The 19,201-nt window shown below is 39.0% G+C and overlaps 2 protein-coding genes across 3 annotated transcripts; both read left to right on the forward strand.

Annotated features, from left to right (window-relative positions):
* The first annotated feature begins 1,324 nt into the window (after positions 1–1,324).
* Positions 1,325–11,831, forward strand: TM4SF1 (transmembrane 4 L six family member 1). Of its 2 annotated transcripts, XM_063408641.1 has the most exons (6): positions 1,325–2,977; positions 3,075–6,783; positions 8,520–8,609; positions 8,699–8,847; positions 10,197–10,377; positions 11,304–11,831. In XM_063408641.1, exons 2-6 carry the CDS (start codon positions 6,607–6,609, stop codon positions 11,316–11,318), a joined length of 612 nt encoding a protein of 203 aa, XP_063264711.1. In that variant the 5' UTR covers positions 1,325–2,977; positions 3,075–6,606; the 3' UTR covers positions 11,319–11,831. The 2 variants fall into 2 exon arrangements, with proteins under 2 accessions (XP_063264711.1, XP_063264710.1); XM_063408640.1 differs by having other exon boundaries at positions 1,325–6,783.
* Positions 11,832–15,211: 3,380 nt separating this feature from the next.
* Positions 15,212–19,091, forward strand: TM4SF18 (transmembrane 4 L six family member 18). Its single transcript, XM_063408632.1, has 5 exons — positions 15,212–15,633; positions 17,195–17,284; positions 17,930–18,072; positions 18,169–18,349; positions 18,753–19,091. Exons 1-5 carry the CDS (start codon positions 15,457–15,459, stop codon positions 18,765–18,767), a joined length of 606 nt encoding a protein of 201 aa, XP_063264702.1. The 5' UTR covers positions 15,212–15,456; the 3' UTR covers positions 18,768–19,091.
* Positions 19,092–19,201: the final 110 nt, after the last annotated feature.

Genomic DNA, 19,201 nt, shown 5'->3' on the forward strand with positions numbered 1-19,201 from the left:
CTCGTGCCATAGTTCCATGCAGAACTATGCAAATACAGTGTTGATGAAGTTACTCTTGTGCTGTGGCCATAGCTGAGCCTTTTTTCTTTAAGGCAAGGAAAGAAGTGTCTCTCATGACTTCTAAGGTACTGAGACTCCTTATCATTAAAATAAAGTGACTCCATTAGCAGTGCAAAGTTATATAGCCCTGACAACTCCGTAGCCTCTAACCAATGGTGATTACTTTTCTTTTTGCTCTTTGTAAGTATAATTTACAATGATAAGGATGATCTTTGAGTTCTTTGCAAGATGAGCTTGTCAATTTTAGGTCTTCATTTTATTTTGACAGAAAAGTAGAAATGTCTTCTCTTTTTCAGATCACTGTTTTATAATCTTAAATAATTAAAAACACAATCCAGATTCTGTCTTGGCAACATTCATTCATTCATTCATTCATTCATTCATTCGCCTAGCGTTATTAGGACTGAGTTACTAGCAGTAAACTTCAACAGAACCTTGTTGTTAATGTTACTTAGCAACACACTGTTTAGACACTTGTTATGGTTTAACTCAGCCAGCAGCTCAGCCCCACAGAGCTGCTTGCTGACTCTGCCCTTGATGGGGTGGGGAGACAGTTGGAGGGTTAATAGAGAGAAAACTGATGGATTGAGAGAAGAAAAGTTTAATAATTAAAATAATAATAATAAATGGTAATGAAAATTGACTGGAAACTAATTTCTGTTGTGACAATATTTTTATTCATTGCACATTATTCATAGGCTGGATTAATCAGCAACCTACTTTAAAAGTCTGCGTATGAAGAATGCTGTAATGGCTTTGTAATTGTAATGGTTTTACAGGACACAATTCCTTAATTTTCTTTGAACCCTTTGTATGCCTCTAAGTAGTGCTCCTTTAGTAAGCCCTATGTCTTCATCTTAGAGCAGAGTATAATTTATCAAAATCCTGAGGGTCAGTGGAGTGTAACACATAAAAGCCCCTGATGTTTTGCCTCACAGGCAAGTACTATTGTTGACATGCCTGCAGTTTCCTCAAAGTCAGTGTCTGCCTATTTGGAGAGAAATTCCATCTGATTCAGTGCAGATGCTAGGGAAGGACTCTGATATTTTGATTTTTTGAGGGTTTTTTCTCCTCACCTTTAGAGGAAACTTCCAGTTTGCTTTATTTCCTTTGTCTTTGTGCTTATGGAGAGCAGAGAACAGGACAATTTTTCTGTAAAAGAAGAAATTTGGTTTATTTTCTTTTTTAACTTAGCATTTATAAATCTGTTCTTGGAAGAACTCTATTTTGGAACTAGCATCTGAACCAAATCCCACCTGTCCTGTCTAAGCCTCAAGGTCTGACTTAGGGGGCATGATGCCTTAGTTTAGTTCCTCTTCCTGTAAGAGTGCCTTGTTCCTGGCTCCTGTGCCACAAGGAGCTGTTACTGAGCATTGTTGTCTTCCACAAAGGCAGATGCCTCTTACCTGAAGATGGTATTTCAGGTGCTATTGTGGAAGACTTGAGAGCTATGGGTCACTGGAGGCAGAGACCCATAAATGGGCCCGGCACAACCTGTTTGGTCACAGCATGATTATCACTAGAGGGAGCTGGAGGAATTCGTGGGGTACTCCACCTTCTGAGCACTGCAGAAGGTCCCATGGGCAGGACCTGACCCCTGGTAGTCAGATCTTTTACAGCTATTTTTAGCTTTAATTATAGTACAAAGGAATCGAAAAGTCCTAATTCAGGAAATCAGTATTTCCCCATCCTCCAAACCAACTACAGTTCATTAGAATGGCACCATATCTGCAAGTTTTAAAAACCTTGTGAAAAGAGCAGCTGCAGTAGAGGGCTGTATCTAGTACCACACGGTAGACATGTTTTGTAGATTTACAGAGAATACAGTCTCAGTTGTGTTGTTCCAGTATGTTACCTTAAAAAAAGACTAAGAATTAATTAAATCATAATCAGCATGAAATGTTATTTTCTTCTGCTTCTCTTTGTTAAATGTTGCTTAGATGAAAAAGGATCCTCTGTAGACTAACTTATTCTTTAATCATGGTTTTTAATTGGTTCTCTTTAATTGTTTTTTTTAAATACTTTTTAAAATAATGTTTAGTTTTCCTAAAAATTCCATCCTACTAAAAATATGTTCTACCTGTATATTTGAGGTCTTGAGGTACCCCTGGGAGGAACATGACAGTGAAATAGTTGGGTTTATCTTTGACAGCCATTTTAAGGAACATCTTGTAGCAAAGATTCTGTGCACTGAATGTATATTGTTAAATGGATTTCAGAATTCCAATTTAAATGATGATAGCAAAGATTGATGGAAGGGTGCAGTTGCAGTTTAGGAAATCATATTTTAAGAGTCTTGTGGTCATGTCTGATTTGCTTTTCTGATTGTGATATCTGATTCAATTGCTACCGGTGCTGAAAGACATGCAAGTAAAGACAATATGCTGCAGTGTCAGTCATGCTAATGTGAAAGAAATGTTAAATTTAAACATTCATTTCCCACCCTGCTGCTATGGAATCAATATGTAGGCTCCTCCCAGCCATGCAACAGTTGTGGGATTGTTCAGCAAGTATAATTGAAACATTTAATTGAGTTTACTAATGGCCAATTCCAGAGGCAAGATTGCATGAGCAATGTATGAAGCATATGCTAAGGAAAAAGAACAGCCAAAGGATTTGGTGCTTCAGTTGTTTGTTTTGGTTTTTTGTGGGTTTTGGGGGGTTTTTTCGGTTTTTTTGGTGGTGGTGGTTGTTGTTGTTGTTGTTGTTGTTGGTTGGTTGTGGGGTGGGGGTTTTTTTGTTTGTTTTTGGGTTTTTTTGTGGTTTTTTGTGGTTTGTTTGTTTTGTTTTGTTTTGTTTTGTTTTTAGCTTAGAGACCTAAAGTACACACTATGATAGTCCTGTTGTTTGGGTTTCATTTTTTTTTTCTGGATTAGAAATTCACTACCAACAGTATCACTTTATGAAAAATACAAAGGTAATTAATGTGTGACTTTTGCACCACAAGACCCAAAGCCACAACACTGGTAATTTTTTCCCACATTTTCAATGTCTGTTTTCTGTGGTTGCTGCAGGGGAGGGGAGACATCAGTGACACACCACAAGCCAGAAGACCATCTGTTCCTGGTGCTGTGCGATGCAGACTTTGTACGCTAAGCTGATGGCAGCTTTCTGATCCATACAGCCATTACAAACACAGTGTAGAGGAGAGGATGCTCATAGTACAGTGATGGTAATGCCTTATGCTTGTTTAACTTTTGCAAGAATGTCACACTTTTAGGGATAGACTAGAAATCTAAAATGCAAACAAATGCAAATGTGTAAATAGTACAGTCCAAGGGAAACAAATATTTGCTGACCATTTTGCAAGGCCGAGGTTTCACCTACAGGCTGTTGCAGAAATAGAAAAAGGATTTGTTTGTCCTATGTCCTACTTTTATCTTAATAACATTGTTGGAAGAATTAATGAATGCAGGCTACAGCATGGTTTTTGCATGTCACCAGAAAACTGTGTTTGAAGTGGTTTATTTGATTGGGGGATTGCAAGTCCAGGGTCAGTAATAGTTGTTCTTAAGTAAGGTTTATGGGTTCTTCTTTAAAGAGAGGGATTTCTCTACACTCATTTAGTGGTAGCTCTGCCGTGATTGTAAGATTTTCAGCCTCCAAACTGGTTGGTCAAATGGCAAAACTCCTTTTGTTGCATTGTTACTGACTCCTTCTTAGGTCAGCATTATTACTAATGAAATGTTCTCTGTATGTGTGGGTGTTGTTATGTAGAAGTGTGAGCTCTCATTCCAAGCTGACTTCTATGGTTCAGATCAGTTTACTGTCTCAAAGTGGTAGCAGAGATAGCAAGCAAGCACATGCATGTGTGTTACACCTGTGTCAGGAGCAATTGCTCTCATGACAGCAGATAGTTTCTTGTGCTCATAAGTAGCTCATTGGTTCATCTGAGGAGCTGTGATCTAATTAATAAAAGTAATCTGGAGAATTTGTTCTGTCTGTGGCCAGGAGACCATAGGCACCAAGGGCTTCATGATGAGCAGCTTTCTCTTGTGACTGTCCAGGTCAAGTTTGTCAACCAATGTGCACTTGAGAGGTGGTGAGGGCAGTTACAGATGTATCACAGTGCTTTTGTGGATTACTGGAAACCATGGGTAATGCATCATTTGGACATTGAGAAATGGATGGCAGCATGGATGGGTCAAAGGGAGTTGGAGCTCTCCTAAGGTCACCAGGAGCCCTGTCTGCACAGCTGGCCAAGAGCCTGCCCTTAGTTTAGCCAACAGGTGACCACACATTCCCACAATATTCCCAACAATTTTCTGAGCTAGCGCTGGCCTCCATGAGCAGCAACCTAGTAAAAAATAAAAGACTAAATGAGAACATCTTACAAATGAATGCAAGTGGGAATTAATAACCTGTGTAAATACATATGCTGTGATGCCCAGTCCTTCCAAACGAATCAGTGAAGCCCATGCCATTATTTCCTATGGTGTGTCATAGAGTCACCACATCTGGCCAGTGCTTCCAGCTGAGGCACTTTCCTCCATTAGCCTTTTTAGGATGGTGGGTGGGACCACCAGAAATTCTGCAAAGAAAAGTTATATTGAGTCTTTCTGGTAGAAGATGTACCATAGGGTATCCAAATGGCAGTGGCATTAGTGAAGCCCCCTTGATTCACACCTGACCATGTCTTTTAATGTAAAAAAATAGTATTTGCATCAAATACAATGTTTGTTTTGTTTCTTTCATTCTTTCTTCACACTGTTTTCAAGGTAATTGGAAGACATTTTGAACACAGAGTTGATTTTAAATATAGGTAGTTCTTGATGATGTAATTTTTTTTTCAATGAAGCATTTAGAAAAACATTTATTTAAGTTGTAAATAGAATAGTTTCCAAATAAATGGTTAAGGCTAGGGTTTTAAATCCATTTAGCACAGGCAATATGTTGGTGTGGTTGTTCAGCTGGGCGGAAGAGTATTGGGTGGTGGGTTTTGGGGAAGGAGTGGTTTGGGATTTTTAGCCCAACAAAATAAAGGAAGTTTTCAGTCCGTCTTCTGCAGAGGAAACTTGCAGGATAATATTTAGGGTTGTTTTAGTCATTAGAGGTGAAGCACACAATAATGGCCAGCCTATGTTTGTACAATTGAAGGATATTTCTCATAATGAAGGAAGTCTCCAAGGTCAGCAGCTACAATACCCGGAGAAGTTGCATCACAAAGCCACAGCTGCACCAGCCTGCTCTCTTCCCCTGCTTCACCCCCCACCTTTTAGTTTTGCACACTCTTTCTCAGCATAAATGTTGCTCACATCTCTTGCAAGAATACCATGGTTTTGACTTGGGCTTGTGTCTACTCTGTTATTTAGCTATTAAACACACCTCACCTCACCTTCAAAAAAAGAAACTTTTTTTTTTTAAGTTTCATTATAGTCTTCTAATATCCTGTACATTCCCAAACTCCATTTGTCAAGTTTCTGGTATTGCAATGAGAATTACATTGTACTGTGATGATGGCAGCAGCAGCATCACCTGGATCTAGTCTGGGCTTGTGCATTTTAGTTACCTCCTGTCATGTGATGGCAGTGGGCATCGCAGCTCACACCTCTATGTTGAACTGTATGTGAAGGAAAAGGCTTTGGGCTATTTAAAAAAAAATTGCATGAGGGAAAAGAGAAAAGGCTAGATCTTAATTTTTATAGCTCACTTTGTGTCTCCATTTACTGTGGAAATTATTGTTAGTGGTATATGAAACACCATTAGGAAACCTTGGATACAATCTGTTTCTTTCTTGGCATTTTTCTTTTTGTGTGTGTTTCTATACATGATATTTTAGTGCAAGGACTCTTTTATAATCCTGCTTTTTTTCAAGCAATATTTTTCACAAGTGTTTGCTTGGTTTAGCTGTTACCAAACCATTTACTAATTGACTGTTAATCTAAATTCAGCTCATCTTATTATAGAAAGAACAAGGACACTCCTAAGAAGCCTACCTGTTCATTTTACTTGTTTTCCAACCTCATGGTGAGGTTTTCTGTTGTTCCATCAACAGGATAGTAAAGAGAGAAGTTGCTCTACATATTTGCCATTCCTGTAGACCTTATTCTGTTTATATCCAGAACTCTGACTCAGTGCTCTTGAAGTCAGCCAAGTCTTTCCCCGGCTTCAGGTTGTTCTGAATCAGTCTATAAACCTAAATTTCAAAGCTGCTTCTAACAAAGAAAACAAAACATTTTCCTTCAGTTCCTAACAGAACTTGTGTTGTGGTTTAAGCCTGTTGTTCACATCTAATCATGTTCACCAGTGATTATTCCAAGCATCATACATTAGTATGAAATCACCTAGTATTCAATATTCCCTTCATTGCATTTGGTGCATCTACAATTATTGCATTTAAAAAGGGTGGTGGCATTCTGCCATCCCTGCTCTCTCACTCTGCAATTGGGAATGGTGGTTAGGAAGGGTTGTAAACGTCATCCAGGTAATTAGGTAACCCCTGGTATTTAAGGACATGGGAATAAACACTGATCTTCTTTTAGCTGTGGACAGGTGTGAGATAGTTTGAATTAGACAAGCTGAAGGGAGATTTTTAAAGCTGAGAATATGTGTTTTGGAAGGTGTGCTAGATGTGTTGGTTATAAGTTGCTCATCCTTGCCCTCCTCTGCATTGTGGCCAACACTCTACTTTATTTTCCCAATGGCGAAACAAGATTTGCTTCAGAGCATCACCTCAGCAAGTACGTGGAGTGCCTTCACGGCATTCTGGGTGGAGGCTTTCTGGTAAGTAACAACCTAGTGTCTTCTTTCAAGTTTTTTTTGGAGGTACTTGGTACTGCTCTTTCTCTACTTGCTACCTGAGTTTATTCATCAAATAACTTGTCAACATGTGTCTCTGGAGTTGTATTAGAAAAAAGCTATACTATCCCATAGCTATTATTAGTTACTATTGATTATCTTATCTACAACATTATGTCACTTTAAAGCTGAAAAAATCAGGATCTAGGGCATAGAATCCAAATGCAAAAGTGAAACCAAGCCTCTCAGCAAATCACAGTTTGCATAAAGGGTTAAAACTTAAATTTTTATTATATTATTGAACCAGTCTCCTTTTAAATGTCTCTGACTAATGAACATTTAGATACAATTCCTTAATTTCTATTATCTGACATGCTGACCGATGCTCTGCTTTAGTTGTTTATTCAGAGGCATTGAATAGTAGTTGTCAAAGCTTTGCATTTGAATAACAGGATGCAAGGACTGAGTGTGTTCTTTATAGGATGTCACTAATCCAAAGCTTTTATTTTCTACATTTTCAGTTTTGTGGGCCACACTGCAGCATATTTAAGACCCTTAACTCCAGGCTTCCTTTTTCGTCTGCTTTTAGAAGTCCTCTTAGAAATAGGTTATAGGTCCCTTCCAATTCTTAACACTCTATAATTCTATGATCTCAAGGTGTCTGCAAATCACAGGTTGAAAACAATTGCATGCTAAGGTGCTTTGTGATGTGAGAGGTGTTTTACAGCTGTGTTACAGTCCCATTGGGATCTAGAGTGGGATTTGCAAAGACTGGGCTTTACACACAGAATAATACAAGTGAAATCAGTGGAACTTCTACAGCACACAGAAGAGTAGAACCTCTTCTGGACTTGAAGCATTGGGGCTCAGCAACGGGTTTGAGTAAGGACTGACAAGTATGTGTCTATTCAACAGGATAGTTCTTATTTTAGTTTCACATTAAGTAAGTCCGCAGCTTGCAAACAACTCTCTACCCTTTCTTTATGGTTTTCCAGAATACTCTTGGGTGTAGAGTCTTTATAAGTGGACAATGTTAAATGCTATTATTGCTGGTGGGAGGATCCTCTGTTTAATCAGCTCCATTCATCCTTGATTTTATGCTAAAAACTCTGGAGTATGGATGGTTTCTGTTTCACATGGATAGCTTCTGCTTTGTTACTTTGTATTTCTGTCAGTGGAAACTGGTTGTGAAATCTTGGAAAAAAGTAGATGTCTGTAATGAGATGTTTGTCTGAATTGTGCAAAATTTTACTAGATTTTCTACTCTAGTCAGACTGGTTTGTTACACAGGCAATGATGATTGCTCTTAAGTAACAAGTGTACTGGCAGTAAATGTTTTTCAAAAATCTTTATTTTGTAGTCCTCATTGGAATAAAGTTAATGCCCTTTTGTTTTTTACAAAGCATTTTATTTGCAAATACAGCCTTTAATGTGGACAGAAACTTTTAAAGCTGCAATACTTCAGATGTAGCAATACCCCAACAGTCTCTTTCTGTGCCTAAGTGCAATATTGCCACAAAGTGGCAATAGAAATATATCTGTCCCGGAGTTAGTGATGTCAGTAGAGAGATGCCTACTGTGTTAAACAGGAGTAAAGCTGAATCACCTGTAGGGCTGACTGCCAAGAAGCAACATAAATGAATGACATTTGAAGACTGTGTTTTATTTGCCCTCTCTGTGCAGCCAAAAGGAACAGTGTGGTTTGTTTGCTCCAAACCCAGGTACTCATTCCAGCTGCAGTGTTCATTGGGCTTCATAATGACAACTGCTGTGGGTGCTTTGGCCATGAGAGCTGTGGAAAGAGCTGTGTGGTAAGTGAGCCTGTATATCCCAGTCCCAGGTAATGCCAAAGACAAGGCGATGGCTGTGATGAAAGTTCATGTTTATGTCTGCTGTGCAGATGCTGGCCTCAGTTCTGGCAGCCTTTGTTGGGATCCTTGGCTCTGGATACTGTATAACCATTTCAGCACTGGGGTTGTCTCAAGGACCGTATTGTTTTACCCGTCCAGAGAGAAACTGGATCTATCCTTTCACTGACTCTTCTGGAGGGTAAGTTGTCTGTTCATGAGGTTGTTATCTCTTCCCAATGTACACACAGGCTTTATTCCAGTACCTTTCAGTATTGTCCAGTAACCATATACCAAGATCTATTCGTAGCTTTGTCCTTCCCACTTGGTAAGAACAAATGGAATCAGTTACCCTCGCTGCTACAGTGTAAAACTAAAGCCACAGAAATATATATGTGATTAAATCTATACATCATAGCCTGTTCATGTCCATGAACTTCTCTAACAAAGTATAAAGTTTTAGGACTTTGAAGGATTTGCAGACTAGGAATAGTGGTTAAGATATTTGTCTTATCATTTGTGTATGTTTTGTCTGGCTTCCTTCTGAAGCTGCTTTGCCACAGCATAAAGTGGCACAATGCCCACATTAGTGACAATGGTATAGAGTCTCATAAATGAAACTTGAGAAGGTTTATAAGAATCTTTGCCCACTGCAGGACAGAGAGGCAAGAAGCTCCTAATTATCCCTAATTAAGATTCTCCTGCAAAAGAAGTCTCAGTGTACTATTTTCCATTAATGCACATAAATCCTGTTGTGATTCATATCATGGCATACTTTTAAAGTGTCTGTATGGCTGGCAACCTCAAGGCTGTATCTAGCAACAGCTTATGGCTGATACTAGACTAGAGGCAGTTCGAGTACTGAGGCCACATAAAGCTCTTTGCAATAGAGTTCAAGTTTTATATTTCACTTGTATCTCTCACAAGAGGAGTCATTCCTCCTTCTCCATCCTCCTGACCATGACTGAATGTAGAAGAACTAGGTCAAGTCCTTGCTGAAGGCAAGTGCTAATGTTCTCAAGATGTGAGTGAGCAGTGACAGCTGAAATACTGCAGAATCCCACCAAATTTGTTCTGTTTGGCTCATCCAAGTAAGCATGTGAGGGCCCAAAGACTGCAACACAGGAGAGAAGGGATACATTTGCCTCAGTGACTGCTATCTTTAGAAAAAAGGCCCAGTCCTGCAAAGCTTTGTGACTGTTTTGAGAAAAAACTTTGCTCTTTCAGCTTTCTTGAGTTTGTGCCTCACTTTAATCAGCAATAGGAAATTCTGCCTTTATAGATTAGATAATTTTTTAAAAGAAATTAAGGCTTAGCAAAAATGTGTGGTTGATATTTCAACATGTTCCTTAGCCAAACCAACCTTGCATGGAGTAAACCACTGCTTTTTCTATTCCTTTAGGAATCTAGTCCTAAGGGAATCTAGCCTATTAGGACGCTATAGAGTGAATATCCTCAATGCAGTTACAGACTAGACATAATTTGATTCTAATATATAGTAAGTATCCCACTCTGACACAGTGTTAATATGATTTTAATTGCTGTGTACAGGTACTTGTTTGAGTATAACAAGTGGTCTGAATGTCAGGAACCTCAAAACATCGTGCAGTGGAATGTCACCCTCTTTTCCATCCTCCTTATATTGGGAGGAATAGAATTCATTCTGTGCTTCATACAGATAATCAATGGCATTCTTGGAGGACTGTGTGGGTTGTGCTGCAGTCATGAGGAGGTAAGAAACTTGCAGATATACCCATGCTTCTCAGATGAATATGAAACCAGTTACTTACACTACTATGAAGTTTTACTCAGCAGTTATTTTATAGGTATTCTTAAGCAACAATTCGCTGTACAACTGTCTCTATAGCCCTGTTGTGATTAGAATTTTCATTTAGTGTTTGATCAGATGCTTTCAGCTGATTCCTCAACTGTCACAGTGACTTTAATCTTCCTGAGAGCTAGGCGCTAGAGGGTTTTTGTCTGTCCAATGACACATGTGATCATCAGCACTGTATAGGTGACATAACTGAGATACAGATCCCCCGGTGGTTTTGGTCTTTGCCTAAACCATTGTTGCATAGTGTGGTGCTTGTTCTAACTATATTGTGTTAGCCTTGCATTTTGTCCACAGCAGCTCATAAGCTACTGACATTATGCTGCCTATAATGAAAACTGCAGCATCCTGGCCTTGCTTAGTGGAAGCAAGATAACAGAAATATTTGCACATAGCTAACAAAATCTGCAGACATATCTGGGGGGTTTTTGAAGGTAGATTCTTTTTTTGACTGAGGAAAGGAAATTTTCTCCAAATTTCTTTAAAGCCTTGTTAAATAGTTTTGACATATTCCAAAATCAGTGTTAGAGCGCTAGTATTGGAATCATCATGACTTAAAGTATGAACCAGATCTAATTTATATCACACACTATAGATAAGCATGCGTTTCACATTTTTAATTGACGTAGTTGAGTGTTGGGACTCTTTCAAAACTATTACTCTTTTCTTCCTTCTTCCTCTGTCTTCCTTGCTCTAACTGCAGTATAGAAGAGCTATGCTATGGTTTTCTAAATGTGGTCAGGTTAATTTTTACATTTTTAATTGGACACAATATTAGCATTCTTTCCATTAATATGTTTCTTTCTTTTTGTTCCTCCCCCCAGACATACGTTTGCTAGAAACCTGACAATGCATTGACATCGGTGCATGTGTGTGCTGTAATGAGTATACTATGGATTTTTTTAAACATTCCATGGATACTGAAATACACGTTGTTGTCAAACTGTGCTGTTGCCATGAGTTTAACTGACTTGGGGCCTTTGTTGATGGAATCATATGCAGGTTTTCACTAACCTGCCTGAACTGAAAGGCAAAATGTATCCTGAATATCTTTGGTTCATTTCACCTTGGTACAGGCAACTGCCTTAACATATCACTAAAGTGGGTTTATTTATTTTTTATCTCTTTCTACTGGAACAAAAGCTCTGTACTTTGTCCTGTTTTCCCAATAAAGTTGCTCTTCCATTCTGATCTTGGAATGAGCACAAACCAAATCCAGCCTGGCTTGGATAAATGGTTTTGATCAGCTGGACCAAAACCAAAGCAACAGTAAAATGTGGATGATTGAGGGCTTGTCAGGATTTTTCTGAACTTCCCCTGTATTTCACAAATAAAGATTTGTATTAAAAATACCCAGGAGGTGTCAGTGATTCCTTCCTTGCCCATGCTGAAACACTGCTTGCATGGTTTTGGAGTAAAGGGCAGTGGTGGCATAAGAATGTGGATTTAATGAAGTCAGGTTATTACCTGTTTTTCCTCTCCAGCAGGGTCTGCCAGAGTGGGAACTGCTTCTTTGCTTGGTTTGGCTCATTTAACTGAAACAGGTGTTTGTTCATCAATAAGGCTTCAACAGCAGCTCTGGGACAGATACAACAGCACCCGTGGAGTCTCAGTCCTGGGTCAGGGCTGGCAGTTCCCCACCAGGGAGCCGAGGGTGTCCCTGCGCAGCTGAGCCTTTCTGAGCCCCTCCTGCCCCTGCCAAGGGGAATCATCTCAGACTTGCTCCATTACAGGCTCTGAGATAAAACAAGATCTGGGCATGACTCTGGGTTTTTATCTTGCTCAGCAGACCCTCAGGCCTCACAGCATTCCAGGAATACAGTCCAAATTCAGGTCAGCAAAGACAGATTAATCTGAAATACCTGACTTCCCCTGTTACCAGCCTGAAGGCATTACTGTAAGGTCCTGGGTAAGACCCTCTGAAGTGTAGCTTGTTGCATTTAGAGTGAACGTTTCATCACAAATACATCTGAATAATGTGCTGCCAAGAGCATTGCTGGCAAAGCCAGCATGGCAGCATTGCTGCTGGCAATGGCATTTTTCAAGTGAAAACCAAAATGTGACATGCTCTTTATTTCAAAGGAATGAGGCTCAGTTTTGGAATTTAGTTTTTCACATTGTCTTTGAAAACAAACAAATTAATTTCTATTCACGGGAGAAAAAGAAGTTTCCATGGGTATCAGTGCATCCTTAGGCTGTTTCTAACCAGGAGGGTGGCCTTTAAAAATAGCCAGAAACTTCAGGTGTATCTCAGGCTGTCTGCTGTTAAGTCTGCCCTGCACAAATATATACCTGAAAAATGTGAATTGTGAAAACAAATTTGTCCACTTATATCTACACCAGCAAAAGAATTCTCAGATGAAAAGAGTTTGTGTCTAGAATCTCAGGATACTTGAATTTCGCAAGAGTATTTATTTATAACTACATACACAGAAGTAGTTGAGAGACTTTAATGCCATTTCTTTGTAGTGTCTATCCCTGTCCTGCCCTGCTATGAGAGGGCAGAAGGAGAATATGTGCATACACATATGTATACACACAAAACTCCTTGCACCTGTGTGGTACAGTGTCTTTGTGTGTGATAATACAGTGTTTGAAAAAACAAGTTTCAATGGGGTGTGGAAGGAGAGAGTAGAAAAGAGAGTCCTTAATGGAATAATGTATATTACCATGCAACTTAAAGATTTTTGCCTTTATTCTTGCATAATGGTTGTTTTTCTGGTACACAATTAATTAAAGAACTGAAACAATTTTATGAATTCCAATACACAGAGTGATTAGGCTAGGGTTCAGACTTGAAACCTCAGCACAAATGCATGCAGCACCAATAGATTCCTGTAGTCCCAATGCACAGCATTACTCCTCACTATTTATATTGTCGTGTAAAAATGGCCAGCTGGATTATTTTGTTGCCTGGTACATAAGACGATGTTTTGAGAAATTTATCCGTTACATTGTGAAGAAGTGATTGGTTTAGGTTGTATTCATTTCAGCTGGCAGAGAAGTCACTCACAGAGTAAACATGACTTTTCGGTAACAAGCTTGGAATCAGCTCATGAATAATGACAGCAATGGAAAAGCAGTGCTTGCAACACTTGGCAAGATTTTTGAGAAACTGGCTTACAAGTTTGCTTTATTCTTAGTATAAAATAGTTGTTTGCTGTTCTAGTGGCATTGTGTGCCAGAAAAATAACCGTGCTGTGAGTTGGTATTTGCAGAGCTCAATTTAAAAACAAAGTCATGAAGCAGACTGCTGTACTGCAGAACAAACGCTGCTTCAGTCATCATTTCCCAAATTAGCTTCTTCTAATCAGAACAGGTTATAATGGAAATAGCATCAAATTTGATTATAAAATACTTGCTATTAATTTTGGCCTTTGCTTTTAAGAAAATATTTCAGCCAATTATATGATCTTTGAGTTTTGTACTAAAAAATCAGTCACGGAGATTGGATGTGCGTGGTTTTAATGCAGCTGTTTTCTCTGCTCTCTGTGGCGTAGTGTTGATGACATGAGTTTTGTCTCTGCCTATGAGTCTGCAAAGGCAGGTTCGCAACTAATTCTGATTGGAGAGAGACCTGAAAAAAGGTGTCCATAGTGATGAGAGAGTAAAACAGAAAATATGGGAAGATCTAGAATGAGGACTTCAAAATGAAACCTCCTAGGAAAAGAGGAGAGTCACAGCAGAGAACAGGTACAAAAAGGGTGTAATCGTGTGAGTACCACCATGACTGTTTCCTTGTGTGATCTCATGTTAAGTGATAGTATGAAATTAGTTACAACATGCAATCCAAACAGCTTTTATGAGAGGATGAGAGAAGCCTCCTGTGTGAAGAGCCTGAAACAGCTCATGAGGAAACACAAGGAAAAAATGTTGTGATGTCACTGCTTCTAAAATCAGTCTTCCTGTCTTCCTGCTTTTGATAGACCTCCTTTTTTTTTTTTTTTTTTCTCCCTCTGACTACAATTTTCCTATTTAGTAAAACTGAAGGTCATTCTTGAGTTACTTTTCTGATGACTCACAGGGGCATAGACTCAAGGTTTGGGTTGTGCTGCAAGTGTTCAAACTGCCCTGGCTCTGGGTTACAGGGATAGTGTTTAGGTGCTCAGGGGTTGGGGAATGATGACATGTGACAATAGGAAAGCTGTCTGACTTTGGCTTTGCACAGTGCAAACAGCAGGCATTTCAAAACAACAGCCAGACCTTTTGTCCTGCACAAGAAGTCACGTGTACATAGGTCAGGTCTATAGCTGTGCAAGCTCAGCTGTAAGCACAGAATGAAACAACTGAAGAAATAATAGGATTTAATTTGCAAAGCACTGGAGCCACATAATGCTGTGGGAAAGAGTAAATAATTAAAAGTATGAATATAAGTCTACCTTGCAGTTTTCTAACCAGTGTTTCTTGGGCTTCTCTCTTCTCTCTGCAAGATGGCCCAGGATCAGCCTGCTGTTGCAAGTCAGTAATACACTGGTTCCCCCTTAAGGTGTTCTCTTAATAAATCTCTGTAGTATTAGGCAAAATGTCGCCTTCTGTACAGAGACTGGCATATTTATCTTCTTACAGCTCCCTTCCCTATGCTGCAATAAGGTTGAAAAACCTTGCTTCTGTCACAAACTGTGTTGCAGATCATGTGTAGAGAGGACATTTTTGAGCAGTCACTAGGAAATGAGAGCTTTGAAGTTCCTTCCTGAGTCTGACTCCTAGACATATTTTATTTGGAAGATCACAAAGGAGGATCTTTTAGAAGGGAAATGGCTACTTAAAGACGTGCTTAACACAGGACAGTGAGTTTACACAGTGATAGCCATCTGTTCTAACTGTTAAGCACTTCTGTCCTTGGAATCACTCCAGTCACTGGTTCCTGTGAATATGAAATGACTGAATCAAGTTGCGGAGGTCAAAACGCTTCTTATATTGAAAGTCTTGTAAACTTTTGTTAGCTTAGAAGAACAAAACTTCCAGAGTTCTTGAGAGATGGCTTTGGAGACATGTGGAAGCTGTTTGAGTTGTCTGCTGGTACCTCTTGCACTTTGGAGTATTGTTGTGAATATCCTCCTGTACTTTCCTAACGGGAAAGCTCTGCATGCTGCCAGTTACCAGCTTCCCAACCATGAGTGGTATTTCGAAGGAATCTGTTTCTCAGGTGTGATGGTAAGTGTGCAGTCTATGGATTTTTAATGAATTGCATTCTACTGCAAAGAATATTGAATAACTCTTCAGCAATTGCTTTAAAAAAAAAGAGCATATGGATTACTTCAACAAAAATCCCTGCAGGCAGAAAAACTCAAACTGGAAAAAAGTTAGTATACTGAATGACAAGTTATGTATGTTATTAAGTGCAAATAACTTTGCAGGGTGTGTTGGAGGGTTTTTTCCTGCTGTCTTTTTGCTTACATGCAATTTATGCTTGTATTATGGAGGAAAACACTATGTTGATTTAATCCCCTGTGGAGGTTGAATTAGAGCTCTTTTACCCAAATGAAAAAAAAAAGTTTGTCATGATGGTTCAGATGTTTTTCAGAGCTGTATGCAATCCACTATTTAAGAAGACTGAACGGAGTTCACAATACATCAGGTAGTACTGTTGACTAAATACAGAGAATTGTGTCACTGTGATTAGCATAGTAGTATTTTGCCTGTTACATTTGTGATATGCTCATCTTCAGTAATAAACTACCATGGAGTGGCCCACTGTTCATGTGATTCACCATGTTCATAAAGAGTTGGTGAACAGAAAGCGGTTATGTGATCAAAATGCATTGTATACAGTGCTTAAAAAGGGTTTATCTGCATAAGTGAGGTTTTTAATGAAGGTGCTGAACTGTTATTAAAACATTAGACATTCTTTTGAAATTGTGTATTCTCTTTAAAGCAAAAGAAAAACCTTCTGTTCTAGCAGAAGAAAAAAACTACAAGACAGAGGATTCAAATGGAAAAACAGTTGCAAATGTTTGAAAAAGTTAACTGCAAGAGTGATACTGATATTTTGAAGCATTTTTAGCTTTAAGATTATTACTAATTTATTAAAAACGCATGTATCATTCTGTTACAAATCCAGCATGTGAGAGGATAATGTTGTGATTCAGGACTATTCTCTTCTCACACTTCCCTTTTCAAACTTGTGCCTCTCTAAATGGCAGTTTGTGATTCTGGAGCCCAGATCCCATTTATCAAAATTATTCTAGGATCAGGCTTAAATAATCCAATAGTCTGAAAAAAACAGTATGGATACTTGACAAGCAAACAAAAGTCCAGGTGAATTTAATCAAAAGTTTGCATTACTGACTTTTTCTAGCATAAGCGTGATGGTACGGAAGGCAATTGCCTGATTTGTTTGCCTGTGTCAGCAAGGTGTTGAACTGATGTGCTTGTATCAATAAAATACCCTTCTTCTCACTGGTATGGATTCTTTTGCTTGTGAACTTGGTTTTGTTGTCTCAGCTTCACTGATGTAGCCGTGCCCAGGCTCATAGCACTTTACTGTGATGGGAGATGCTGTACTCTTGTCTTTCAAGTACAAGACACAAGTACAGCAGCAGCCTACTAAAACCACTCCAGTTCCATGTGTGCCTTGAGTAATTGTGCTGTCCTGTGGATCAGCTTTAAAATACCAAGACAGCAGAAGAGATGCAGTCCCTGCCTTCCAAAGGTGAAGGAGACTTTGGCTTAGTATCTGCAGTTATCTCACTGACCTTAGGATGTCCTCTTACAGATCCTTCTTTTGGCAGCAATTCTACTAACACTGGAATGTAGTGTGTTCTATCGGTGCTGCCAGAGTGAGAGCTGTAACAAAACCTACAGGGTGAGTCTGTGTTTCATTTCTGTGCATCTCTTTGGCTTTTGTTTCAAATGCCTTCATGCTCCTCTGCTTCCAGTACATCCTGCTGCCCTCTCCACTGCTGTTTTCACTTCCTTTCACACGGGATTCTAAATTGGATTGCAAGGTCACAGAAAGTGTAGTTTCTTCTGAAGCATAAGCAAGGTGAAAGAAAATTAGACACACACTTCCCCCAAATCCTTGTAAAATAAAATAAGAACATAGAATGAAGCACACCAGCTAAATAGCTTCATCCCTTTGCCTGTATTATTTGGAAGAGGGTTTTTTCAGAAATTCATCAATACACACAATCTGGGATACAGACATATTTAATACCTGGTTTTGTCCCTCTGGTGTTTTGAGAAACAATTTTACAAAAATGCAAGTTTAAAAACCCCACACAAATAATATATAGCTTACAGTTGTAGAACTGTCTTAAACTCTGCATTAATCTTTATTTTGTATGTGTATCCTTACTATTCTTTATCTGCTATTTTCTTTCTGAATTTTGAAGACTGGGAAAATCAAAGGTGAATTTAGCCCCTATGAAGTAGCTAGACAGACTGAATGATCATATTTGCTGTTGACACTATCCCCACAAGGTAATACTTCTCTCTCTCTTTACTTCAGAGTTTTATCTCTATTGTGCTAGCCCTGCTTGGAATTGCTTTCTCAGGATACAGTTGCATCATTTTTTCCCTGCATTTGATTCAAGGCCCTTTCTGCAATTCATCAAGTGGATGGAATTATATTTTCAAAGACACTGCTGGGGGGTAAGAAACATTGGTGTAACTCTTCTGGAAGAAATTGTTTATCAAATCAGTAGTCAGAAACATTCTTCTTATTTCAGTCTGGTGTTTCTCTAACAGGTACCTCACAGATTACCCTGCCTGGTCTAAGTGCACAGAACCTGCTAACATAGTGGAGTGGAACATCATTTTACTCTCGATTTTAATAGCTCTCAGTGGATTGCAGTTGATCATCTGCATTCTCAAAGTAGCCGCTGAGTTGAAGCGAACACTCTGTGGGACCTACTCTGTTTTTGTGCAGGTAACAAAACATCTGAGGTTAATTCCTTCAGCATCTCCTTGTCATTGTAGCTCCAGCAATTTCTCTCAGTTGGAGACCTACCCTTTTGGTCTATGCACTCTCTATGCTAGAGCATACTTTTTCCAGAGGATAAGTACTGATAACACATTTGTTTGTTTTGATTAATCCACTAATTTGTTGTGGTATACAGAGGTTGGTGGCTGCTCACTCTGACCTTTAGGACTAGGACTGAGAAGGAAAAAAAGTGGTTAGGAAATTACCACTGATGCCAAGTCTATTACTTTTATGTCAGCAGAGGTTGCTGAACAGCTTTGTTCTAACACTCAATTTACAGACATTCTTACTAATGTGTGGCTTTCACAGCAATGATGAGAAAGATTAGCACTTTGTTTTTTACTTGCAGGCTGGGATTCTCTGAAAATGGCAAGGAAACTATTGCTGCTTCTCCCTCACTTCCAGAAAAAGAGAGAAACGGCCTCTCCTTAACCCATACCAGTAGATTTCAGTGCTACAGAGAAAAATGAAAGCCTTGTCTTGAATCTGTCAAACTTCTCTATTTTGGATAGAGAAGTTTGAACTGTCTGACATCTACGTTTTTCTTCTCCTGTCCTGTTCTGCCTGGCAGGGACACTTCTTTCTTTTTTATCCTGCAACTTGTTGTAACGATAGGGATGCTTGAATACAATGGAACTGCTTTTGTATTCAAATAACCTTTAAAAAAAAATAAACTGTTGTAGAACCACTTTTGTACTCCCTTTTCATTGCTTAGACCATATGACTATTTGTTGTTTGAAAGGGCCTAATTGAAAGCCCAGTGGGGTGTTGTTAGTGCACTGAGTGAAGCCATGATTT

This window comes from Prinia subflava, chromosome 11 (assembly GCF_021018805.1).
Source record: "Prinia subflava isolate CZ2003 ecotype Zambia chromosome 11, Cam_Psub_1.2, whole genome shotgun sequence".
Classification (NCBI taxonomy): Eukaryota; Metazoa; Chordata; class Aves; order Passeriformes; family Cisticolidae; genus Prinia; species Prinia subflava.